Source organism: Microcaecilia unicolor, chromosome 1, assembly GCF_901765095.1.
Source record: "Microcaecilia unicolor chromosome 1, aMicUni1.1, whole genome shotgun sequence".
Taxonomy (NCBI): Eukaryota; Metazoa; Chordata; class Amphibia; order Gymnophiona; family Siphonopidae; genus Microcaecilia; species Microcaecilia unicolor.
The window spans coordinates 99390673-99417277 of NC_044031.1; the positions used below are offsets into that span (position 1 = coordinate 99390673).

A 26605-nucleotide genomic window follows, 5' to 3' on the forward strand; every position below is an offset into this window, starting at 1 on the left:
GCATTTGCTAGTGCTGAATGCTCAGGACTGACCAGTGCGTGAAACAACGAGCTCACCGGTGAGTGTAATGAACATGCAAATGCATGCTAAAGAGGTCATCCTGTACTCCTCCCCAATGCTTAGCGGGCAGCGTGCCAAACAAAGGCTCTCCTCCTGCGGCAAACCCTAAGCCAGCTTGGAGCTACTACTACTACTACTACTATTTAGCATTTCTATAGCGCTACAAGGCATACGCAGCGCTGTACAAACATAGAGCATTAGGGTTGTGACAAGCAGTGGGGAGAAATAGGGAGACCAGTGTTGCTGGTGACAGTGATTTATTTATTTTTCTCCATCAGGCATCTTTTCCTGAGTTGGGAAGGGAAAGAAACTCGATCTCCCTCCCCCCAACCCCAGCATACCCTGGCTCAGACACTGGAGCTTTGCAAAACTGGGCTCACAGGAACCAGTGAGTGGCGGAGATGGAAGGGAATCAGTCTGTCTTCTAAGGAGAAAACAGGTAAGAGAGAAAAGCTTACCACTTGCACTTCGGTTTAAAGGAAACCAAAACCTCTTCCTCCTCCGGCATTCTGGGCAAGTGCTCAAGAGCTGTGCTTAACGCACAACTCTTCAGCGCATGCGCCAGACACAATCCTCCAGCAGAAGTCTCTAATGCTCAACACTATGAGCACGCCTAAATTTGCATGTCATTAGCGTTGAACATTAGGGAGTTCCTTTGACGCACTATTCAGGCGTTGTTTTTCTGGTGCTATTCCGTACAGTGCCAGAGTTTTGATCATCAGGGCCTAAATGACCATGAAACAAGATGGGACTAGCAGCAGGGACAATAAAAGCATTGTGTTATCACACCATGAGACTGATCCTCCTGTCCAGCCTGTTCTGTCCTTTGTTGAACAAATTTGCATGAGCAGGAGAGGAAATAGTCTTACCACAGGAGGAAGACTGAGCAGCGGTTGTTTTGTCATGGGCTGATTGATGTGAAAGCCAGAAAAGGGGATATAGGAGGGGGCATGACCCATAGAGAAGAATGTGGTTAAACAAAAAAAAGGCTGGAAAATGGGGAGTTAATAGGGAAACGGCCAAGGTGGGAAGAAAACAGAAAGGATCGTGTGTGTGCACGCAGAAAAAGAATGTTTTATATAGAGGGATCGAAGCAAAACAGTGACTAGGAAATAAAATAAAGACAAAGAAAAGCAATTTATTTTTACTCTGATAATTGGAATGCACAGTGCAGAGTTCTAGTAGCTGTAGAGTTCCTGGATTCTCTGTAGGCTGTGGTATTGTGTTTTTTGGAGGAAATAACACAACCCTGCAACCCCAGATACTAAACAAACAAAAGCACAAATTGAGATCTACAATCCATACAAAAATATGCCACGTCCAAATGGTCTGCATGTCAAAAATCTCATACAAGTATCTATTTGGTACATTTGCATCCCACATTTTCCCACCTATTTGCAGGCTCAATGTGGCTTACATAGTACCGTAAACAGTGTTAGCCGATTCCGGTATGAACTAATACAATTACAAGGTGATATTGTGGTAGAGAGAGGTACATGCAGTGGTGTGCTGGAGCCGGCTCGCACCGGCTCGCAAGAGCCGGTTGTTAAATTTTCTTCCGGCTTGCGAGCCGGTTGTTGAAAATAGCGAGCCGGCTCTGGCTCTCCATCCTCCCTCCCTCCGGATCCGCCTCACTGCCCGCTTGTTTTTTAAATTCTTCGCTTCCAGCGCCGAGTCGCCGACTGTCCTGAGTCCTCCCTTGCCGATTTGCGCTTTAAAAATGGCCGCTGAGACTTCCAGAGGCGGCCTCGCGAGACTTCGGCTGAAGTCTCGGCGGCCATTTTGAAGTGCGAATCGGCAAGGGAGGACTCAGGACAGTCGGCGACTCGGCACTGGAAGCGAAGAATTTAAAAAACAAGCAGGCGGTGAGGGACCGGATCGGGAGGGAGGGAGGAGAAGAAGAATTCACAAAACAACTCGGGAGGGGGTGGCAGGGGGGAAAACAGAGTCGCTGCTGGGCATGGGTGGATGGAGAGGGTCGCTGGACATGGGTGCATGCAGGGCAGGGGAGAGGAGGGTACACTGCTGGACATGGGTGCATGCAGGGCAGGGCAGAGGAGGGTCGCTGGGTATGGTTGCATGCAGGGCAGGGGAGAGGAGGGTCACTGCTGGACATGGGTGCATGCAGGGCAGGGGAGAGGAGGGTACACTGCTGGACATGGGTGCATGCAGGGCAGGGGAAAGGAGGTTCACTGCTGGACATGGGTGCATGCAGGGCAGGGGAAAGGAGGGTCACTGCTAGACATCTGGGTGCATGCAGGGCAGGGGAGAGGAGGTTCACTGCTGGACATAGGTGCATGCAGGGCAGGGGAGAGGAGGGGAGAGAAAAGAAATGCTGGACATGGATGGAGGCAGTGGTGTGCTGGAGCCGGCTCGCACCGGCTCGCAAGAGCCACTTGTTAAATTTACTGGCATCTTGCGAGCCGGTTGTTGGGCAGTGCGAGTCGGCTCACCTCTGTTCCCCCGTTGCCCCGGTTCATCATCCATCTGCCCTCTGCTCCCACCCCGACAGACCTGGTTTCCTTCCTGCGCCGCTGCTTGCCTTTAAAAAATTTATTTTCCTTCGAGGCGCGCCGGCGTTGAAGCAAAGGCTTAGCTCGGTTTCAGCCTTCCGTTCCCTTCCCTCGCATCATGGCTCCGCCCTCTTCGGACGTATTTCCTGTTTGCGCGAGGGCGGAGCCATGATGCGAGGGAAGGGAACGGAAGGCTGAAACCGAGCTAAGCCTTTGCTTCAATGCCGGCGCGCCTCGAAGGAAAATAAATTTTTTAAAGGCAAGCAGCGGCGCAGGAAGGAAACCAGGTCTGTCGGGGTGGGAGCAGAGGGCAGATGGATGACCGGGGCAGCGGGGGGGGGGGGGGCTCGAAGAACGCAGATGAAGGGGAGGAGGGCAGGGGGAGACTAGGGTTGCTGGACATGGGTGGATGGAGAGCAAGGGGAGGGGAGGGTTGCTGGACATGGGTGGATGCAGTTCAGGGGGGAGAGGAGGGTCACTGGATATGGGTGGATGGAGCATGGAGGGCAGGGGGGAGAGGAGGGTTGCTGGACATGGGTGGATGGAGGGCAGGGGAGAGAGGAGGGTTGCTGGACATGGGTGGATGGAGGGGAGGGGAGGGTTGCTGGACATGGGTGGATGCAGTGCAGGGGGAGAGGAGGGTTGCTGGACATGGGTGGATGGAGCATGGAGGGCAGGGGGAGAGGAGGGTTGCTGGACATGGTGGATGGAGGGCAGGGGGGAAGAGGAGGGTTGCTGGACGGTGGATGGAGGGCAGGGGAGAGGAGGGTTGCTGGGCATAGGTGGATGGAGGGCAGGGGAGAGGAGGGTTGCTGGACATGGGTGGGTGCAGGGCAGGGGGGAGAGGAGGTTTGCTGGACATGGGTGGATGCAGTGCAGGGGGGAGAGGAGGGTCGCTGAACATGGGTGGATGGAGGGCAGGGAGGAGGAGGGTTGCTGCTGGACATGGGTGCATGGAGGGCAGGGCAGGGGGCAGAGGAAGGTTGCTGGACATGGATGGAGGGGAGGGAAGAGTGAGGAATGAGATGAGAAAAGGGAAAAGGAAGAGAGGAGAATAACTGCACATGGATGGAGAAAATAGGCTGAAGCTGGATCCACTGGACAGTCAAGTCTGCGGAGGACCCAGCTTTTACTTACAGATGTAGGGCAAGAAATGAAGAAGAAAGACGGAAAGTAAAGAAATAAATGGAAAGGAAGTCCTGGAAATGGAGTTAAGAGGACAGATAGCAGAATCGGATACTGGGCCGGCATGATCAGAAAAACAAAGTCACCAGACAACAAAGGTAGAAAAAATCATTTTATTTTCATTGTAGTGTTTGGAATATGTCCACTTTGAGAATCAGGTGCTCAACATTAAAAGTTTATTTTTATTTACTTATTTATGGCATTTTATCCCACATTGAACATGAATTAGATTGCCCCCCCCCCCCCGGCTCTCTCCCCGGCTGTAACCAGCTCTGCAATTTGGGGGGGGCGCAGAGGTGGACCGGGGAGAGAGCCTGTTGTTAAACATTTACCAGCACACCACTGGATGGAGGGAAGAGAAGAGTGAGGAAGGAGATGAGATGAGGGAAAAGGAAGAGAGGAGAAAAACTGCACATGGATGAAGAAAATAGGCAGAAGCTGAGGTCCAGAAATGAAGAAGAAAGGAGGAAAGAAATAAAGGGAAAGGAAGCCCTGGAAACAGAGTTAAGAGGACAGATAGCAGCAGAATCGGATACTGGTCCAGCGTGATCAGAAAAACAGTCACCAGACAACAAAGGTAGAAAAAAAAAATCATTTTATTTTCATTATAGTGTTTGGAATATGTTCACTTTGAGAATCAGGTGCTCAACATTAAAAGTTTATATTTATTTACTTATTTATGGCATTTTAACCCACATTAAACATGAATTAGATTGGAACCTGGGATCATTTAATTTTTTTTCCTGGAGCGAGTAATGCATTGCCCCCCTCCCCCGCTATAGCCAGCTCTGCAATTTTTTTTTTGGGGGGGGGGCGCAGAGGTGGACGGGTGGGGGGGGGGGCAGTGGTGGACTGGGGGGGGGCACTAAGGTGGACCGGGGAGAGAGCCTGTTAAAAATTTACCAGCACACCACTGGGTACATGTGTGGTAAATACAATTGGGGGAACATTAGAGAGGGAGAGGAAGAGTTAGGATATGTCCATTACGGTCTTTGGTTTCATTGTGTCGCAGGTATCCAGGTTTTTTTTATGTTGGGTCGGTGGGATATGCTTTTCTGAACAGGTCTGTTTTTAGTGCTTTCTGGAAGTTTAGGTGGTTGACTGTAGTTTTTATTACTTTTGGTAGTGCGTTCCATAGTTGTGCGCTTAAGTGGGAAAAGCTGGACGCATAAGTGGATTTGTAGTTGAGTCCTTTGCTGCTTGGGTAGTTGAGTGGAGTATCACTCAAGTTTTTAAAGAATATTTTTAGTACTTATAATATTCATATATTACATACCTTTTTTTTCAAAAACAACTTTAAAAAAACCCCAACAACTTATCAAACCAATATGAAATTGAAAATATACTGAAAGTTCATTAGTCCACAAGACTTCCTATGGGGTATCTAGTTGCTTTAACTGAACTTGATGCTGTGCTATCCAGCATGATCATAGTCTCCAATGAAGCACTTTATTCAATAATCCAAAATCTCCAACTTAGCTTTCCATAAGTGCTGCATGAGGGAGAGGCATGAATGCAGTACATTATAATCACCAAAGCTAACATTAAAACTCAATCACCTCTTATGCAAATAGTGCAGAAAGAACTTCCCACACTAATAAGCACATTTTTGTCTTCCAAGTATGTGTTTAATATTTGGACTTGGCATATTTTTATATAGATTTTAGAACTCAGTTTGTGGGGTTTTTTGTACTCTCTATTGCATCAGAACTAAGATTATCCAGTAATGATGCATAAAACTGTATTGTGCAATTACACAGAATCCTCTTGCTACTAAGCTGACAGTACATCATCGAGCGTGAATGTGCAAGAATCAACCCAAGGTGGTACTCTAGTCTTTCTAGTTCGATCTTCTTCACTTAGGGGCCCTTTTACTAAACTGTGGTGAAAAGTGACCTGCGCTAGTGTGGGTGCGTGAAATTGGCACACGTGGGGCCGTTTTTTACCGTGGCAGGTAAAAGGGCCTTTTTTTAATGGGGCAGTAAATGACCGCGCACTAACATTAAAAGTAGCAGGCAGCTATTTACTGCCTTGAGCCCTTAACATCACCTATTTATTTGGTTGTAAGGGTTCATGCGACACTCGAGCGGTAATCAGGCAGCGTGCGTCAATGTGTCCATGCTGACGATTACTGCCTGGAACGCCCCCTGTAGTAGAAAATTATTTTCTATCGCGAGAAACAGTGCGCGCCAACTTCAGAATTACTGCCAGGCACCCATGCTACCTGGCGGTAGTGTCCATTTGGCGCATGTTACCTGCGCAGTAGCCCTACTGCAGCTTAGTAAAAGGGCTCCTTAGCCTACTTTGATAAAGTCTTTAGCGGGGGAGGTAGGGAACTTCAGCTTCTCGCCTCTCCTCACAGCCTCCTCAAAGCCACCTTTCACAAGTGTGATCCATTTGATTTTGAGAGGTTTGCCTCTCCCATATTAGAGGAATCCAAACTAATTTCTGATAGTTTGTGAGTGATAACTTAAGTGGCCTTCGCCGACCTTTCACTAGAGGGAGATGAAAAGAAAAAAAACTGAAGAGAAAACTTCTTCATGCTCAGAGATTCTGAATACATTTGCTCCCCAGCCATTGAAGATCTTATTGTATATAACAGAGTGTCTCGGTTTACTCTTGCTTTAAGCAGCAGTATTCTGATCATATTGCATTTCTCAAAATCTTGTGCTAGAAATGTACCTGTTCACTGAATTTATAGTGATGACCTTTGTTCAAACCAAGGACATCAAGAATGAAAACACATACCTGGTTGGGGTGTAGTGTAAAGATCTTCCTGCAGGAACGGCATAGAGTTGACCACAGTGGGATCTCTTGAAGGGTACATGTACTCTGTAGCTATGAAGTCCCCAGATGAGCTACTGAGGATGAAGAGGCGAGGAGTGAAGTTGAATTTTCCAGGATCTACAGCAATATATAAACAAACTAGATTAACAAGCAAGGTTTTTACTCTTGCATTTTCTAGTTAACATTTACATTAAGAAATAGCTACAACAGCTGCAGAAAGATGACAAAGCTTTTCTCTGTGTTACTATTAGAAAGCTGGTAATTAAGGTTTATTTCATAAATTAAAAAATAAAAAGTCTGATAATTGTCACAACGATCTCCTTTTAACAAAAGGAAATCATGGACAATCCTACTCCCCTATTTTACTGTCCCCTTGCCTTCCTTTCTTTAGAATAATATGTAATCACAAGTCTGCCTCAGTACATAATGGAGTGATTTTCTACAGGAGTCTCTCATATGCTTTTTCCCCTTTTCACCAATTTGTGCCAAGATCCGCAGCATAATTCATAGACTGGTAAGGATCCGACAGGAGTTATGAGGTCACTGTTTCTCCCCTGATAGAAGAAGGTTATATTAGTACATAAGGGGCCCTTTTTCAGAGCGGTGGTAAGCCTAATGCGGGCTAGCGCTCGCTCTTTCGAGGCTGCTGATGGTAGTCCTGCTCCAAGCGTGTGCCATTTCTGGGAGAAAAAAAAAACCCCGGAAATGGCTTGCGCGGTACTAACCCAGCGGTAATCGGGCATTGCCGAATGCTGCCCAGTTACCGCTGGGTTAGCACGGGAGCCCTTACTGCCACCTCAATGGGTGGTGGTAAGGGCTCCCTGTCACATGGCCATGCGGTAAGAGTTCTCTTGCCGCATGACCATGTGTGCTGGGGGCTTTTTTACCCACTGCAGTAAAAAGGGCCCTGGTGTGTGGGAAAAAGGGCCCTGGTGTGTGGGAAAAATGGCCCCCGTCGCCAGCGCAGGGCCCTTTTTCCCGCAGCTTGGTAAAAGGGCCGTTAAGTTAAGCCAATAAAAAGGTATCATCATATTTCACAAAGGCCACATTATTAAGTCTTTAAGCTTGATTTGGACTAATGATCCAGAGGTGAAAGGCCCTGCAATGCTGTAAGAATTCTCTGGCGTCATCCAGATCCCACATAAGCTCAGTCTTCTGGTTTAGGTAGAATGGAAACAAACCCAACTAGAAGAAGTATGAAGGAGACAAATAAAGTAAAATGTTTTGTTGGGTTGAGTGTTTATACCCACTAATTCTATAGAGCTGTACTCCAAAATTCTTGACTAGAACTAAAAGTTGTGCAAGCGATTTACAGACTAGGGTCAGTTACGTGCATATAATTGGCATTAAATACCAATTAGCTATAATTGGCATTAATTGGACTTAATTAGCAGTTGATTCTCAAAGATACTCATCCATATGTTTAGCTGAAGTACTTTCCTAAGCTTCAAAACAACTTGTCGTGTACAAAAAATCATGAAAGGGAAAAAACCTGAGTGCCCTCACCTCCACCCATTGCAAAAGGCATACAGGGTGAAAAGGATTTTAACGAGGGTAAACACTTCTCATAGCCACAAAAAACCCTTTCAGTAGGATTATTTAAAACTCCACGTGTATGCAATTTCTGGATCAACAAACAAATGTGACAAAAGGAAAATTGTCTAATGACTTAGCTTTCAAGGAACAGAGTGCTCTTCAACTTTAATTAATCACATCGACTGTGGCCAAAGCTTTGCTGTAAAGCTGTCTCAAGGCATGACTAAACTTCAGCGTTTTTCAGGCACAAATGTTTTCCATGTCACTGCCCCTAGCTGATATTCTATAAATTGGGTGTTCAAATTCCAGAGCACACAACTACACAACTGCAAAGGGGGGAGATGGACTTGGAGAAGCATGTCTGATAGTTGCATGCATGGATTATAGAATGCCTGTGTTTACATGCTTAACTGCCTACAGTTAGGCGTGAGCATTTACCCCAGCCATTTAAGTGCTTGCACCTAAAGTTAGGGGAGTAAATGCACACTTAAGCGAGTATTCTATAATAGCAGTCGTGTGCATTGGAGCCGACTCTGTGGGTGCTTGAGCACCCTCATTATTGAGAAAATTCCTTGTATGTGTCCAGGGAGGGGTTATTTCCATTGGGCTTAGCACCCCCAATAATTTTGAAAAGTTGGCTCCTATGGTCGTGTGCACAATGGCCGTTATAGGATATGTAGTCAGAATGCAACATCCCAGCACCCAGCTTTACATGTTCTATAGAGAATTACCCCATCATTTTTTCTTCTATGAAAAAGAGTGACAAAAGGTGTTGGACAGCATACATGAGCAGCTGCAGTGAGAGGTGCTGAATGGCTGAGAACCTTTATGAGAAGTGGTTGACTTTCTAGTGGTCACGCTGCTTAAAACCCTCCATCAGTCGTGTTGCAGAAGTCTAAATTAGTTGAGTTGTTGCAAGCTCTTTGTAGTCTGACCAATATAAAGGGAATTATAGTAGTCTAGCCATATTATTACAGCATGGACCATGGTGATCAGACTTGCCTTCTCAATGAATGGAGAGATTTCATAGTTCAATCAAAAAGGAGTAGAGGATGGGTAATGGACACTCCAACACAAGAAATGGTGCTTAAAAGATGCTTTATTCAATGCTTGTACAGCAGGACCCAACACGGTCCGTGTTTCGGTGTAATAAAACGCCTAACTTAGGGGTCACAATGACAACGCCTTCAGGCTGCGCTTTATGCCTGTACATTTTTTGAACAAAGTTCTTTGGATAGTTTTAGCTATTGATGTCTGTTTGAACATCATTGTGACCCCTGAGGCAAGCGTTTTATCACGCCGAAACACGGACCGTACCGGGTCCTGCTGTACAAGTATTGAATAAAACATCTTTTAAGCACTAGTTCCTGTGTTGGAGTGTCCATTACCCATCCTCTACTCCTTTTTGATTGGATTCTCTACATGGAGGTTTTTCCTGTTTGCTCGTGGCTCCTGAGATTCCATAGTTGCCAGAGGTGAAGAAGGCAGTTTTTAAAAGTTGCCTGAATTTGCAGCAAAGTAAGTGATGAGTTCAGCAATAACCCAAGATTCTTGATTCATGACTTTAGGGGGAAGTTCATGGTTTCCAACAGGTACCTGTTCACTCTTATCAAGAAACCACAGGATCTTTGTTTTACGGGTTCAGGCAGAGTATGCAGGTAAATCTAGTTTAATGGGTATGAGTAGTTCTCCTCCTACCTCTCGCTTCGCACCTTTAGTGTACACTCTGGTGGATCCTCTTCCACTTCTATCCCACTGCCAATCGGTGTACCTCAAGGCTCTGTTCTCGGTCCTCTCTTGTTCTCCATCTACCCTTCTTCCCTTGGCTCTCTGATATCATCCCATGGCTTTCAATACCATCTCTACACTGACGACTCCCAGATCTACCTCTATCCCCAAAATCACAACCAGCATCCAGACCAAATTATCAGTCTGCCTATCTGATATCGCTGCCTGGATGTCAACGTCATCTGAAACTGAACATGGCCAAAACTGAACTTCTCATCTTTCCCCCTAAACCCACCTCCCCTCTTCCCCCTTTCTCTATTTCTGTAGATGGCACATTCATTCTTCCTGTCTCATCAGCTCATAATCTTGGGGTCATCTTCGACTCCTCTCTCTCCTTCTCTGCTCACATTCAGCAGATTGCCAAACCTGTTGTTTCTTTCTCTACAACATCAGCAAAATCCGTCCCTTCCTCTCTGAGCACGCCACCAGAATCCTTATCCACACTCTTTATCACCTCTCGCCTAGATTACTGCAACCTGCTTCTCACCGGCCTCCCACTTAGCCACCTCTCTCCTCTTCAATCGGTTCAAAACTCTGCTGCCCGACTCATTGTTTGCCAAGAGTTGCTTTGCTCACACTAGCCCTCTCCTCAAGTCATTTCACTGGCTCCCTATCCATTTCTGCATTCAATTCAATCTTCTCTTACTGACCTATAAATGCATTCACTCTTCCACTCCCCAGTACCTCTCCACTCTTGTCTCTCCCTACGCCCCCCCTCACTCCGTTCTGTAGATAAATCTTTCGTCTGTCCCCTTCTCCACTACTGCTAATTCCAGACTCCATTCCTTTTACCTTGCTGCACCTCACGCCTGGAATAGACTTCCCAAACATGTACGTCTAGCCCCATCCTTGCCCATTTTCAAATCCAGGCTAAAAACCCACCTCTTTAACGCTGCTTTTGACTCCTAATCACTGCTCACTTGCCTGTACCTTTTATCCCCACCTCTTTAATTCCCTTACCTCTTAATTGTTCTGTCTGTCCTTTTTAGATTGTAAGCTTTTGAGCAGGGACTGTCTTTACATGTATGGTGTACAGCGCTGCGTATGCCTTGTAGCGCTATAGAAGTGTTAAGTAGTAGTAGCACTTTACTTCATTGGCACAGATATAGAATTGTGTGTCCATCAACCAATGTAGCTCAGCTAGAGCCTTGAGACAGATATTGACTAAAATAGTTAGCATGGATTCTTTGAGGTTCACTACACTATCTGCTCAACCACTTTAACAAACCCTGAGAAAAGGAATTGACCCCAGGCAAACTTATGTAGCCAGCACTCAAAACATCTGCAATTTATTTCTGTAATGAGCACATAGTAATATAGCAAATGAGTGCAAATAATGACCAGCACAGTCCATCTAGTCTGCTCAGGAAAGTGGTTGGCCTGTAACTGCTACTCTGCACAAGCTATCAGTACCCACTCCCCCCCCCCCCAATCTAATATTTTTGAACAGCATAATAAGAACAAAGGACCTGATATTCAGACCATGGGATAGAGCCGGGCTGCCTCCTGCAGTCATCTGGATATTGTTGTGAATAATATACAATATTCAATGCTGGGCCGTTTCCGGTGACCGGCACTGAATATTTGGGTGTTTTTTGGCCGGTTTAAATTTAACCAACCAAGGCAATATTCAGCACTGAAGTTTAAACCGGTCAAAGATATTCCAGTTATTTTGGCAGCCTAATTTGGCCGCCAAACTTAGCTGGCGATGCGCAGAATATCAGCAGATAGCAGGTTATATCACATGATATAACCAGGCAATATTCAGTGGGAGTTAACTGGCCATATCCCACTGAATATTGCCAGATAGCCGGTTAAGTGCCATTTAACCAGCCAGGAGCCCCTTTGAATTTCTGTACTGAAACAACACTTGCAAAAGTCTCCAGTGACCTGATTCTGGTCAGATCCAAGGGCTTTTACGCAATCCTCATCCTTCTTGACCTGTCTGCTGCTTTTGGCACTATTGACCACCACCTCCTCCTTGATATGCTATCTTCACTTAGATTTCAGGGCTCTGTTCTGTCTTGGTTTTCTTCTTATCTCTCCTTCATACTTTTAAAGGGCAATTCTATAACAGGGCACCCACATTTACACATCACTTGAGCACATAAATGCACAGAATACTGTCATTTACTCACGCAAGTGTACACTTACCCATGATAATGAAAGCAGGAAGACTCAGTGCTATTCTGTCAGTAGCATAGTGTGTAAACACAAGGGAGCATATTCATAGATGGAGCATGGGTGGGGGCTACCCTTTACATGCATAATTTACAGAATAGCATGAGTTACTTCACGACTGAAGTTCTCTGGCTGGTGTAGCTGCGGGTGCATAAATTTAAGACAGCTGACACTATGTTATATTAGTAATCTATAATGGAATCCAGATGCCATTACAGAATAGGCTTTCACCACGCAGCATCAGAGCACCTAGAAGGAAACATGCACTTACAGAATTGCTTCCCTAATGCTAACACTAGTGGATCCTCTTCCACAGCTATCCCACTATCAGTCTGTGTATCTCAGGGCTCTGTCTTGGGATCCCTTCTTTTCTCTCTTGCTCTGATCTCCTCCTATGGTTGTCACCTTTTCACTGATGACTCCCCACTGATCTACTCCTTCACAACTGCTTGTCTGACATTGCTGCCTGAATGTCCCACTGTTAACTGAAACTGTACATGGCCAAGACTGAGCTTCCTGTTTTTCCCCCTTAACCCATTTTTCCTCCTCCCCAGTTCTCTCTTTCTGTGGAAAACACTATCATCCATCCTGTCTCTAGAGGCCAACTGAATTTCGGTTTCAGCACTGAAACTGAACCGTGAGGCGCTGTTTTCAGTTCTGGTCAAAATGAAGCGCTGAATTTCAGCCATGAATTCTGTTTTGGTTGTCTTCTGTCTCCTCAGCTCGTAACCTTAGGGCCATCTTTCACTCCTCTCTCTCTCTTTTTCTCCATTTTGGGGGGGGGGGGCACTTACCACTGTCCACTGAGGTGGCAGTAAGGGCTACAGTGGTAAACGGGCATGTAGCACCGGAAATGGGGCGTGCTGGGGATGGTTCGTGGCAAGCCCATCACTGAGCACCAACCCTTTAGTAAGAGGGCACCTCAGTATATCATGCTCCATCTCTGGCCCTGTTCAAATCCAGGCTGCGCACCCATCTTTTTCAGGCTGCTTTTACATCTTAATTTCTTACTTGCCTGTATAATACCCATGTTGTTTAAATTTTTATTTTTGTTACATTTGTACCTTGCGCTTTCCCACTCATGGCAGGCTCAATGCAGCTTACATGGGGCAATGGAGGGTTAAGTGACTTGCCCAGAGTCACAAGGAGCTGCCTGTGCCTAAAGTGGGAATTGAACTCAGTTCCTCAGTTCCCCAGGACAAAAGTCCACCACCCTAACCACTAGGCCACTCCTCCACTCCCATAATAAGTAGAACTCCCAGATCTTTGATCTGTCAGGCAGGGATTGTCTCTTACATGTTTGACTACAGAGCTCCATAAATCTAGTAGAGCTATAAAAATAAGTAGTAAACCTTTTTCCACTGGAAAGGAGCATGTAAAGGAGTAGAATTCCATCTCACTGATAATTACCCAGAAAGTTCTAATCACAACAGACAATCCTGCATGGCATTTTCATAACTATCCTCCCCCCAACCCAATCAGAGAGCATCATGTATCTACATTTTCTATCTATAATCAGGAGCATTACTACAGACAGGCAATTCAACTACTATTTCAGTCACTTTATCGTCTTTACTTCATCAGTAAGTATAGAAAAGGTAATAATTATCCACTAAGGAAGTAAATATGATTTGTTTTCAGGCCTAAGAATCAAAACTGTCCTTTGGTCAATAAAATCACACGTATACAGTGAGATGTAACATACAGTAAGTTATTGCTGATAAAGAGAAGTCGATCTGCTGATCTTTAGGATTCCTGGAGTTTACAGCACATTACCTTGCAACATGCAGTCATACGCCTTTCGATCTCTTCTTCCAAGTGCATCCCAAAATCCTAAAGGCTCTGACCCTTCGTCACATTCATGTATTGTCACTTTGCTGCTGCTGTGCAGTCCAGCTTCCAGAGGACACCTGCCATAAAGCAAAGACACCATACGATTACCAATTACCATAGCCAGGAATGCATTTACACGCTTATCTATAGAAACAAGATTGACAGTACAAGAATACTAGACACCCACACATCCTTTCAATGGTAATGACAGCCCAAGAAATTACTTCAACGATCCATCACTGTGCTACAAATTATTCATCAATGAATTCAGTTCACAGAAGACTTCCTTTCTTATTATTTTTATCACAGAGTAACACCAGCAATCTTTCAGGCAGTCCACTAAATTACTATTAAACAAAGACCATTTACTTTCAATTTTACAATTCTTTTCCCTCTACAGGGATTTTGTACTCAACCAAACCAATATGCCGTTTCTACTACCATAGAGAACTATCTTTCCCATCTGTTAATGCACACATCACGGCCCCAATTTTAATAGGACGTCTAAGTGAAAAGTCCGAAAATGCAGCTATTTAAAGCCTGCCTCGTAAAGGCAGCAGGTGCTTAAATGTCTTTATAAAAGAAGTTCCCAGAACCAGCTCTAACAGTTCAAAATTCAAATGCACACATTTACACCTGCTGCAATATGCTGGTAAATGTATGTGTATGTCAGTGGTTCCCAAACCTGGTCCTGGAGGCACCTCAGCAAGGTCAGGTTTTCAGGATACCCACAATGAATATTCATGAGAGAGATTTGCATGCACTGCCTCTGCTGCATGCAAATCTCTCTCCTGAACATTCATTGTGGATATCCTGGACACCTGACTGGCTGGGGTGCCTCCAGGACCAGGTTTGGAAACCACTGGTGTAAGTTATAGGGACAGTTCTAGAACTGGGTGCCACAAGCTAAGGCACCTGAGAGGAGCGTGCTTTATAGAATACTGCTTTGAGCGCCGGAATTTACACCTGCTGAAACCCGATGTAAATGCTGGTGCCCAACTCATGACATTTCAGTGCACAAATGGCGCTATTCTGTAACAGTGCATGCAGGTTTCTGGAATGCCCATGCCCCCTTTTGAGTTACACGCTAGAGGAATTAGGCATGAGATGTTATAGATGTATGTGCAAATTCCAATTAGTGCCAATTAAATGCAATTATTGACTGTTAAGGCTCAAAATCCTGAGTGGTGTAGAATGGGTAAAACTGAATCGATTTTTTACTCTTTCAAAAAGTACAAAGACTAGGGGACACTCAATGAAATTACACGGAAATACTTTTAAAACAAATAGGAGGAAATATTTTTTTCACTCAACGAACAGTTAAGCTCTGGAACTCTTTGCCAGAAGATGTAGTAACAGCGGTTAGTGTATCTGGGTTAAAAAAAAAAGATTTGGACAAGTTCCTGGAGGAAAAGTCCATAGTCTGCTACTGAGACAGACATGGGGATGCTACTGCCTGCCCTGAGATTGGTAGAATGGAATGTTGCTACTATTTGGGTTTCTGCCAGATACTTGTGACCTGGATTGGCCACTGTTGGAAACAGGACACTGGGCTAGACAGACCATTGGTTCTACGTTCTTGACAGCTTATTTACCAATTTAGTTGCATGCTCATCTCAACACCTTTCCTAAATTTCAGTGCCTATCGGCACCATATATGGAATCCAGAGGTAACTGTATAATGGCATCTGGGTGCCAAGATTCCATTACAGAATACTGGCCTAAAACAGCATCTTCAGGCCTACATTTAAGCACCCTACTTATGCCATTATCAATAGCAGGCCTTGCATTTATGTGCTAAGCAAGATGTGCACATCATTTACAGAATAGTGTTGAGCAAGAACCTAGCACTTATGCACATTAAGTGCTAGTACCATAAGTACATAAGTATTGCCATACTGGGAAAGAACAAAAGTCCATCGAGCCCAGCATCCTGTTTCCAACAGTGGCCAATCCAGGTCACAGATACCCGGCAAGATCCCAAAAATGTACAAAACATTTTATACTGCTTATCCCAGAAATAGTGGATTTTCCCCAAGTCCATTTAATAAAAGTGTATAAATGGCAGTTGTAGAAAGATAAGGTATGTGTGTTTTATACTATGTGCATACCTCACTACCCTGCCTATTTACACCCCCAGGAATGCCTATGCACTGATCATATCAAAAGTAAGTGCACGTTTTACACATGTATACAGTCATATAATTGTATATAAGCCTTCTCCTACACATAAAATAGGCTTTTAAATGCAAACAAATGCTTGACCAGAGAATCTTTAAAGTTTGCTTCATATGCAGAAAAGGACTTTTATAATATTTCAGTAGTGCAGACATGCATACAAAGTTATGTGCCCGTAAAATCTGCTTACTTTTAAATGATCTGTGCCTAGGTGTTCCCAGGGGCGTAGTTTAGATAGAGCAGAGGCAGGATTTAACTACAGAACAGGAGGGCATTTCTATAAAAGCCTATTTCTGCACATAAGAGTCCTGCTTTACTCATAGAAATGACTTTTAAAATCATCCTACGTGGAGCTAATCTGTGGAAAGGGTCTACATTGTTCGCAGTGTATGAACATACTCTCCCTAGGAAAATTGTACCCTCTACATGCAGATCTAAAAATGCCAACAATCTTCTCCCTGGCCAAATTCACCCCTGTAAAATGCTTCATCTAAATGCAGATTTATGTACTTGTGCGGTTCAATAATGCAAATACCTTAAGCTATATTGAGGGACATAATTTTCTGTTAGCTAACATACACACAGACCCTTTGAAAATGGCTTTCTAAAAACCATAATGAACTCAGGTGCCCCCAAATTTCCAGATTAAAGGCCCAGATACTTACTGTTCTTTGATCTTGTTGGCTGCATTTCTTCCTACCTCCTTTGTATGTCTTTGAGCCTTGCAGCCATGCCACAGATAGATGAGAGCTTTGGTCACATTGAGAAGAATCATGGATGTCCTGGACCTCAAGCTACTGCAATGACAAGCTACCTCAAGAAGATTGCCTTCTATGGAAACTTCCCCTCGTACACAGTATAGCCTCCAGTCACCTGTAGGATGCAGGGTCACATCTTTATCTAAACCTCTAGAACAGGATGTATCCAAATAATCTTTCTTGAACTCAAGCCTGCAAAACATCACAGCTTGTGCTGCCCATCCAGCACTCTTTATTTATTTATTACATTTGTATCCCCCATTTTCCCACCTATTTGCAGGCTCAATGTGGCTTACATAGTACCATAAAGGCGTCCACCAATTCCGGTATGAACAAATACAGTAATGTTGTGGTAGAATAAGGTTCATGTGTACAGACACATTAGGGAATCGTAGAGAGGAAGAGTTATTATATGTCCATTACAAGCTTTGGTTTCATTGTGTTGCAGGGTACAGGCATTTAAGTTGGGTCGGTAGGGTATGCCTTTTTGAACAGGTTAATTTTTAATGATTTCCGGAAGTTTAGGTGATAAGTTTAGGCAGACATCATTACATCATTTACTAGTATGTAAGCCTGTTCTTTTTTCCATCTCAGAAAAGCCTAAACTCCATATCCCTACCCTCATAACCAAAACTGAAGCTTTCTGACTAGTCACCTGCAGACCTGGTGGAGAGTCACCAGTTACATCCAACCTTTCTAGGGAGCAGGAGCCCATCATTAAGCATGCAAAGCGTTCGTAATAGTGTAGCCCTCTCTCAGAGTAATTCTTCATGAAGAAAGTAACAATTACTTTGGGTATTTTCTTCTTCTTCTTCCCTTCGTCCTGAATGCACGATCATTCCTCCCTGGAAACACTGAAGGAAACATGGCGGTTCTTTCCCTTGAAGCACCTGTACCTGAAAATTCAAATCATCATCCAGTCACAGTTTTCATTATTTATTCTCCCTCCCTCAAAATTTCACACTCAAAAAGGGAAAAGCAGCTTGTGCTCCATGAACTCATCAATTATAAGATAATACAATTAACATTTTCCCTCCAGTTCTACAAACTTGCATGCATAATTTTACACTTTGTGCACCAAGTTGCGTGTTCAAGTTATAGAATAATGGCAGTTACGCCCATAACAGCATAATTAGTTGCTGGCATTAAGGGCCAATTATCTATAATAGGTCTGAACTGGTACTAATTAGCAGCAACTACAGTTACAAGCTAACTGCCATTAGACGGTATTCTACAAACAGCTTTCGAAATCCAGTGCATCAGGGTGTGGACTTGGGAGGGGCACGTCTAGCTTTTACGCTACAGTTAGACGTGAGCATTTACACTGCCCATTGAGCTAGCACAAGTGATTGTTTCTGAAATTATGCACATAAATGCAGACTTGCGTTAGTATTCTATAATGGTGATCGTGCGCACAACTGACATTATAGAATCCATGCTTAGTGAGTGTCACCCCGGTAATTATCTTTATTTGATCTACAGAGAAATTACCCCTTACCCCCAGATTCTATATATGGCACCTGAAATTCCAAAGCGTATTCTATAACAATGCGCAGAACTTAATTTGTTAACTAGCTAATCAGCACTGTTAATTGGATGTTAAAAAGCAAACAGCACTGGCATTGAGATTTACACACACAACTCACTAAGGGTATTCTATAATGTGGTGCACCTAAATTCTAAGTCGCATAATTGAAAGGGGTGTGGCCATAGGCGGGGTGTTTCTAAAATCTATGCGCATTATTATAGAATCCACTTGATCTGCATCTAATTTAGGCATCAGGTTTTACAGCAAGTAAACAAATGGACGTGACAAAATTTAGCTGCATAGTGAGCTGCTAGGTGTATTCTATATACTGCGCAGAAATGTTAAGTATTTTATAAAATTTAGGAATACTTTAGAGAATACGCCTAGGTATAATTTTTTTACACAAAGATTTTTCAGGCGCTATATACAGAATCTAGCCCTTTATGTTTCAGTATGTACAAAAATGGCTGCATGGTAAATTAAACTGTATTTATTCTTTTACAAGTAAGCTGGTAACTGTGGAAGAGGGCAATAGGTGAGGAATTCAAGTGAGAGAGACTGTGAGCTAGGAAAAATGTTTTAAAAGAAGTTCTAGAGTATGTTTCAAGTTAACGTCTAGGGCAGAGCCTTATGTACAGTTTGTTCTGCTAGAAAAAGTCCCAAGTCTCTTCAATTTCACACTGCAGTCTCTCAAAACTCATCTTCTCCAGTTCCAACTCCATGACTCACTCTGCTGCTTTTTTGGCTGCAGCCAGGCACAGAAAGATCAGAACGCCACTGTTTTTGACCTGATAGTTTCCCTTCCTGTATTCTACACAAGTCAGAACCAGAACTGTGAAATAACATCCTGAGCCCTCGTTTACAGCTCCCTAGAGCATGCTGATGTTTTCTTTAAAACAGCCTACTCTCTTTATGGGCCAGCCCACCTCAGTAAGAATCCTCACCCAGGAGTAATGAAACACACACAGATGTAGTATCCAAATGTGGCCACTTGGCTATGCCAACCTTCTCCTTATTAGCTGTGAACACTAACATCCCTAGTCCCTACTAGCCTGGGGGAGGCGAGTCCTACTCAGAACTGAACACTGTGGAGTCAATGGACCAGCCCCGAGCAAGACAGCATGGCAGAAGACAGATACCAGCAGAAGGGTAAAGGAGAGAGATGTGTATGGCAGAAATTGGGTAGATATGGGGGGTAGTGGAAGAACTGGAGCAGTAGGAGCCACTCCAACCAGCTCATGTTCTTTTTATGTATTCACTCTCCCCAACCCCCCTGTCTCTTCCCCTCTCTCTCTCTGTCTCTGGAGTGGAGGAGTGACCAATGGTTAGGGTGGTGGACTTTGGTCCTGGGGAACTGAGGAACTGAGGAACTGAGTTCGATTCCCGGCACAGGCAGCTCCTTGTGACTCTGGGCAAGTCACTTAACCCTCCATTGCCCCATGTAAGTCGCATTGAGCCTGCCATGAGTGGGAAAGCGCGGGGTACAAATGTAACAAAAAAAAATTTCTACTTATTTAAATAAAATGGGGTAAACAAACTAGACACAACACTAGGGGTAGCTCAGAAAGTCCCATACTGGGAGAAACACACTGCAATCCACTTAGGGAAAGGGAAATGGAACTTGATATGCCACCTTTCTGAGTTTTTTTGCAACTACATTCAAAGCGGTTTACATACATTCAGCTACTTATTTTGTACCAGGGGCAATGGAGGGTTAAGTGACTTGCCCAGAGTCACAAGGAGCTGCAGTGGGAATTGAATTCAGTTCCTCAGGGAGGAATTCTATACATGTTAGCTAAAAAATTGGTGCGGAAAAAAACGTGCTTAGTGCTATTCTATAAACCTTGTCTAAAGTTAGATGCAGTTTATAGAATACACGTAGCGCCATCCCCGTGACTAAAATTTAGGCAAGGCCATTTATGCCAACTAAAACTTGGGGTAAATTACCTGCTCCTAACTTAGGCACGGATCGGGCATAATCTATAACAGTGCGCTTAAGTTTTAGGAATGCCCATGACTCGTCCATGCCTCTCCCATGACCAGGCCCCCCTTGAGATCCCCACATTTGTATTTACGCACACCCCTTTTACAGAATACATTTAGAAAGTTGTGCGTGTAAATTCTAATGAGTGCTGATGTTTGCTGGTTATTAGCCAATTATCAGCGCCAAATGGCTTGTTAATCAATTAAGTTGCTACAAACAGCTTTCAAAATCAGCTTTGCCGGATACAGAATTCCCCCTTTACCGCACAGTATAGAAGTTGTGTGTGTAAGAGCTCCTTAGAGTTGTAGTGTGCTCTCTTTCTCCCATATAAATAAGACCAGTAGAAAAATATTGAGTGAAGTTTTGTTGCACTAAGGCCATTATTTATTTATTAAGGTATTTATAACCCCACATTATCCCCACAGACATGCAGGCTCAATGTGGCTTACATAAACCGGAGAGAGAGAGATCTCCGGGTGATATTAGATACAAATGAGAATAGTAGAGTAGAAGGGCAAGAAAGAAACAATCACGTTTGCATGCATATCACATATATGTGTAAATACCAATTTCAGAAAGCCACTATTTACACATGAAGATACACACTATGGAGAGATTTCAAGAGGGCATGGTGTGGGCAAGGAGTGGGAGAGACTAAAATGTACACATTTATTCCCATTTTACAAAGGGGAATGCACAAGCAAACAGTCTCATATCAGGTTTTACAACAGCTCAAAGGCATGCCTAGGTCTTTCAGTAAGGGCTTTAAAAAAGGTATTCAGGGAGTCATTCTCCTTAACCCTCCACCTCCAAAATGAATCCAATTTAAATCGAGACCTATTTAACTGGCACCACTTACATGTATTGGTTTGTAAAACTGGTCAGTCTCATGCGGAAGCTGCTTGGTTTGTGCCGTTCATGTTTTCAATCTGTACCTTTGTAAAATGGTTGCTGCCACTGCATGCGATGACAACTATACGAGCATTCTTGCAGCTATTTAGAAAAGATTCAACACTGACTGATCCTATTTTAAAACAGCACCGGAATTGAGCATGTCCTGATCTGGGCATCTGAATTCCGACCTCTCTGTTCTGTGTAAAATGGGGTCCACATTTAATAAAAAACTTATTCAGGTGTAGATTTTTATTTTTATTTTGCAAAACACAGCCTGGGAAGCAAATTTTATGCATAGTTTTGCTATGTGCTAATGTTTATGAGCTGCTTGAAATGATTCTGTATCACATTCCATTAAACTAATAACTAGAACAACATTCTCAACTGTGTCTGTGAAATTTGAGTCTTTGTAAACATAAAACATTTTCATACACTAAAATGCCAAATAGTGATCTGGGTGATTATTTAATACTAGTATTATTTTAATCTTTGCCATAATGATGACACTCCCTAATTCCTTCTTTGTCCTGTTTGTCTGCCTTGAATAGATTATAAGCTCTGCTGAGCATGGACCGTCTCATAAGTGTTTTGTATACACAACTGCATATATCTAATAGCACTATAGAAATGACAAGTACTAGAGTAGCAGCAGCAGCCTGTGTTGCCTTTTAAAACAGGTGTCTTGGGTTTTCTCTCATAAGTGTCCCTGTTATAAAAATCAGGCCCACTACATACATAAATACAACAAAACTCTACCTAAAGGGCTCCCACTCTAAATGGATACCTACAGCACAGGGAAATGAAGTGATCTGCCCCACGACAGAGTGTCTATGACAGAGGCAGGGCAAACTCAGATTTTCAGGTCTCAAGTGCGTTATTCTAAATACTGAGCCGCTCCACTGGCCCCATCAGTGGCACAGCGGTACAGAACTACCAGCTCTTACCTGGGCTCCTCTCTCTTCATCCAACTCCACTGTCATCAGGGCCGACGTCCCTTTCTCACTCACAGTTGAGTGTCGTCCTTGCCAGAAGAAATATGCACATTTGTCTTTTCCAGCAACTCTTACTTGCTCTGCCTTCTGCCTGTGTCCAACTGGAAAAACAATATATGCACAGCAGTGAGAAAGACAACACATAAGGAAATTGCTGCATGAAGTGGAATAAAACCTAATTTGGTGCATAACCTAAGCATCATATTACTTTTCTACAGTTATACTGTATTTTTAAGGTATCATAACGAGTTTAATGGAACTAGCATTCACTAGAACACATATGATATGCCTCCTTCCTCCTTTTAAAAATAAACTCTACCTAAACATGCCCACTGCAGTTAACTTGGTCAGGAGACACACTAAATGGGGCTGGGGGCAGGGTGGGTGCCCACAAGAAGAGCAAATAAGCTGGAAGCAGCAGCAGAAATAAAAATGATAAAGTTTGACACTTATGGGCCGATGATCAAAGGCAAACGCGGGCGCTAGAGGCCAGTAGCACCAGACAATCGCCCGTGTTTGCCTGCACCCTAGGATCAAATCTGATGAGCATGTATAATGAGCTCGTCAGCTGTGAGCGCAAATAGTATGCAAATGGCCTGGAGGTCTGGTGGACCTCCAGACACCCCTACCCCTCCCCCTAAAAAAATCTGGTGATCCAGTGGGACTCCTACAAGCCCAAGGCACAATCCTCCCACAGACGTTGTTGGAGAGGTCCGGGCTATCAAAAAAAAAAAAAACCTGGACCTGTCAAACATAGCTCAACAAAAGGGATGGAGATCTGGTGGACCTCCAGAACTCCCCCCCCCCCCCCCCACATACACAAAATTCCCCCCACCAACAGTAAAACAAAAATCCTGGTGGTTCAGTGGGACCCCTACAAGCCCCCACCCACCCACCTACCTGAGGCTGGTCTGGTGGTGAAGCCCCGCCCAGTGCATCCCAGGATGTACCAGGCAGGCCAGGGTGCTACCATTTTGAGGCGGCACTCGCAGGAGAAGGAAGGGAGGGCTGCTGCTTCCTCCTCCTCCTCCTATTGCAAGGTACTGAGGGTTGGGGGACACTAGACCACCAGACCAGCCTCAGGTGGGTGAGCAGGGGCTTGTAGGGGGTCCCACTAGACCACGAGGATTTTTTTTTTGCTGTTAGGGGGGGGGAAAATTGTGTGTGGGGGGGTAGGGGGGTCTGGAGGTCCATCGAACCTCCATCCCTTCTGTTGGGCTATGTTTGACAGGTCTGGGCTTTTTTTTTTTTTTTTTGACAGCCTGAACTTGTCAAACAACTTCTGCAGGAGGACTGTGCCTCAGGCGCATGCCCAGGCACGATCCTCTCACAAAAGTGCCCCGATGATCAATGTTTATAGCGTGAATAAATTTGTGTTGATCATAAGGACATTATTTCGTTGTGCTGTTACAGCATTGTTTGGAATAGATCGGGGAAATTGATCATTGGCCCCTTAATCAAAGTAACCGCAAAAGATTGCAGAGTTTTGCTACCATTTTCCACATTACATTATTCTTTGGCAAGATAACCAGCAAGTTGGTCAGTTGTTAATGTGCGAAAAGAACAGCATTTAGGTCACCTATAGGCAAAATCCATCAGGTCAAGCTACTAAAATTTACAATTTTAACAAAAGTCATTGTAGTAAAGCAAGAAAACACAAGGCTGAAGCCCATTTAGCATCACCTTAATTCAGCTGGGTGGATGGTTTTATTTAATGGTGTATAAAAACTGTTAAAATCTAATACTAACAGCACAAGAACTTCAAAATGATTCAAGACTCTGTTCAAGTAAGCAGTTAGAAAAAAAATATTTAAAAAGCACAAATATTTTATTGTATGAAAACCAAGTATAAATGCCTAGTTTGCTTTATAGCTGGACATACGTAGAATAGACTTATAAAATTAACCCACAAATCACCAAAATAAACAATATAGAGGGGCATAATTGAACGGGGCCGGCCATCTATATGGACCGGCCCCGTAAGATCGCCGCCATTGATTTCCGGCGATAATGGAAACTAATGGCAGCCATCTCAAACCCAGCCAAATCCAAGGCATTTGGTCATGGGAGGAGCCAGCACTTGTAGTGCACTGGTCCCCCTCACATGCCAGGACACCAACCGGGCACTGCAGTGGACTTCATAAATTGTTCCCAGGTACATAGCTCCCTTACCTTGTGTGATGAGCCCCTCAACCCCCCCCCCCCCCCAAACCCACTCCCCACAACTGTGCACCACTACCATAGCCCTTACAGGTGAAGGGGGCACCTAGATGTGGGTACGGTGGGTTTGTGGTGGGTTTTGGAGGGCTCCCATTTACCACCACAAGTGTAACAGGTAGGGTGGGGTGGGCCTGGGTCCGCCTGCCTGAAGTGCACTGCAGTACCCACTAAAAACTGCTCCAGGGACCTGCATAGTGCTGTGGTGGAGCTGGGTATTACATTTGAGGCTGGCATAGAGGCTGGCACAAAAATGTAAAAAAAAAAAATTGGGGGTGGGGGGTGGGAGGGGATTCGTGACCACTGGGGGAGTAAGGGGAGGTGATCCCCGATTCCCTCCGGTGGTCATCTGGTCAGTTGGGGCACTTTTTTGAGGCTTGGTCCTAAAAATAAATGGACCAAGTAAAGCTGGCCAAGTTCTCGTCAGAGCCGGCCTTCTTTTTTCCATTATCGGCCGAAGCTGGCCATCTGTTAACCACACCCCTGTCCCGCCTTCGGTACCCTGCTGACACGCCCCCTTTAACTTGGGCCAGCCCTGCGATGGAAAGCAGTTGAAGCCGGCCAAAATCGGCTTTCGATTATACCGTTTTGGCCGGGTTTAGGAGATGGCTGGTCATCTCCCAATTTATGTCGGAAGATGGCATGCCATCTCCTATGAAAATAAGCAGGATAATGGACATCAAAAATAACAAGGCATCCATATAACATTATCAGAGAAATACAAGCATAGGAGGAAATTAGTCACTCTATCGAACATAAGGCAATGACATAAAATCAATGAACAAAGGCTTTCTTAAATAAATAAGTTTTAAGATGTTTTCTAAAATGTTCTGGCGGCTGGGTAGAATGCAAAGCTAATGGTAAAGAATGCCATAAAATCGACCCTGCGAACCCAAAATATAGAGGAACAATATTCATCCAATCGAACCTGATGAATTGAAGAAATGTCTACAAGACATTTATCCAGAGTCTGCAGGGCTCTGGACAGATGGAAGACTCACCACAGAAGCTACACACAGAGGGGCATAATCGAACAGAAACGCCTATCTCCATGGGCGTTTATCTCCGAGAACGGGTCCGTGAAGGGGCGGACCCAAGCGTATTTTCGAAAAAATTAGACGTCCATGTTTTATTCGCCAAGTTGTGAGCTGGGTGTTTTTGCTTTTCAGCGATAATGGACAATGAAATCGCCCAGCTCAAAAACGAATAAATCCAAGGCATTTGTTCGTGAGAGGGGCCAGGAGTCGTAGTGCACTGGTCCCCCTAACATGCCAGGACACCAACCAGGCACCCTAGGGGGCACTTTTACAAAAACAGAACAAAAGGTAAAAGAGCTCCCAGGTGCATAGCACCCTTCCCTTGTGTGTAGAGCCCCCCAAATCCCCCTCAAAACCCACTGCCCACAAGTCTACACCATTACTATAGCCCTAAGGAGTGAAGGGGGGCACCTACATGTGGGTACAGTGGGTTCGGGGGGGGTTGGACGACTAAGCATTAAGCAGCACAATTGTAACAGGTAGGGGGGGGGGATGGGCCTGGGTCCACCTGCCTGAAGTCCACTGCACCCCCTAACAACTGCTCCAGGGACCTGCATACTGCTGCCAGGGAGGTGGGTATGACATTTGAGGGTCAAAATAAAAAGTTGTGAAACATCATTTTTTGTGGTGGGAGGGGGTTTATGACCACTGGGGGAGTCAGGGGAGGTCATCCCCGATTCCCTCCAGTGGTCATCTGGTCATTTAGGGCACTTTTTGGGGCCTTATTCGTGAAAAAACAGGGTCCAGGAAAAGTGCCCTAAATTCTAGCTAAAAACGCATACTTTTGTCCCATTATCTGTGAAATGCGCCCATCTCTGTTCGGCAGATAACCACGCCCCAGTTCCGCCTTCGCCACACCTCTGACACGCCCCCATCAACTTTGTCCGCATCCGCAACGGAGTGCAGTTGAAAACGTCCAAAATCGGCTTTCGATTATACCGCTTTATTCGTTTTTGTGAGATAAACGCCCATCTCCCGATTTAGGTCGGAACTTGGGCGTTTTTCTCGTTCGATTATAAGCTGGACAGTGTCCTAACACTGAATGGTGTCCGCCAATAAACTGGAAGCCAATGTAAGGACTCAAGAGTAAGATGTGATCAAAACACGGGATGTTCGTAAACATGTAGTGGCATT

At 44.6% G+C, this 26605-nt stretch overlaps 1 protein-coding gene across 3 annotated transcripts in view; it reads right to left on the reverse strand.

Annotated features, from left to right (window-relative positions):
- Nucleotides 1–26605, reverse strand: part of SVIL (supervillin) — a 492709-nt gene that overhangs the window by 31394 nt on the left and 434710 nt on the right. For all 3 annotated transcript variants that reach the window (XM_030199261.1, XM_030199260.1, XM_030199262.1), the window contains 5 exons: nt 22170–22318; nt 17610–17715; nt 16727–16934; nt 13827–13960; nt 6507–6662 (listed from right to left, as the gene is read on the reverse strand). In XM_030199261.1, the coding sequence (XP_030055121.1) occupies nt 6507–6662; nt 13827–13960; nt 16727–16934; nt 17610–17715; nt 22170–22318 (753 nt within the window). The remainder of the gene's footprint in view (nt 1–6506; nt 6663–13826; nt 13961–16726; nt 16935–17609; nt 17716–22169; nt 22319–26605) is intronic.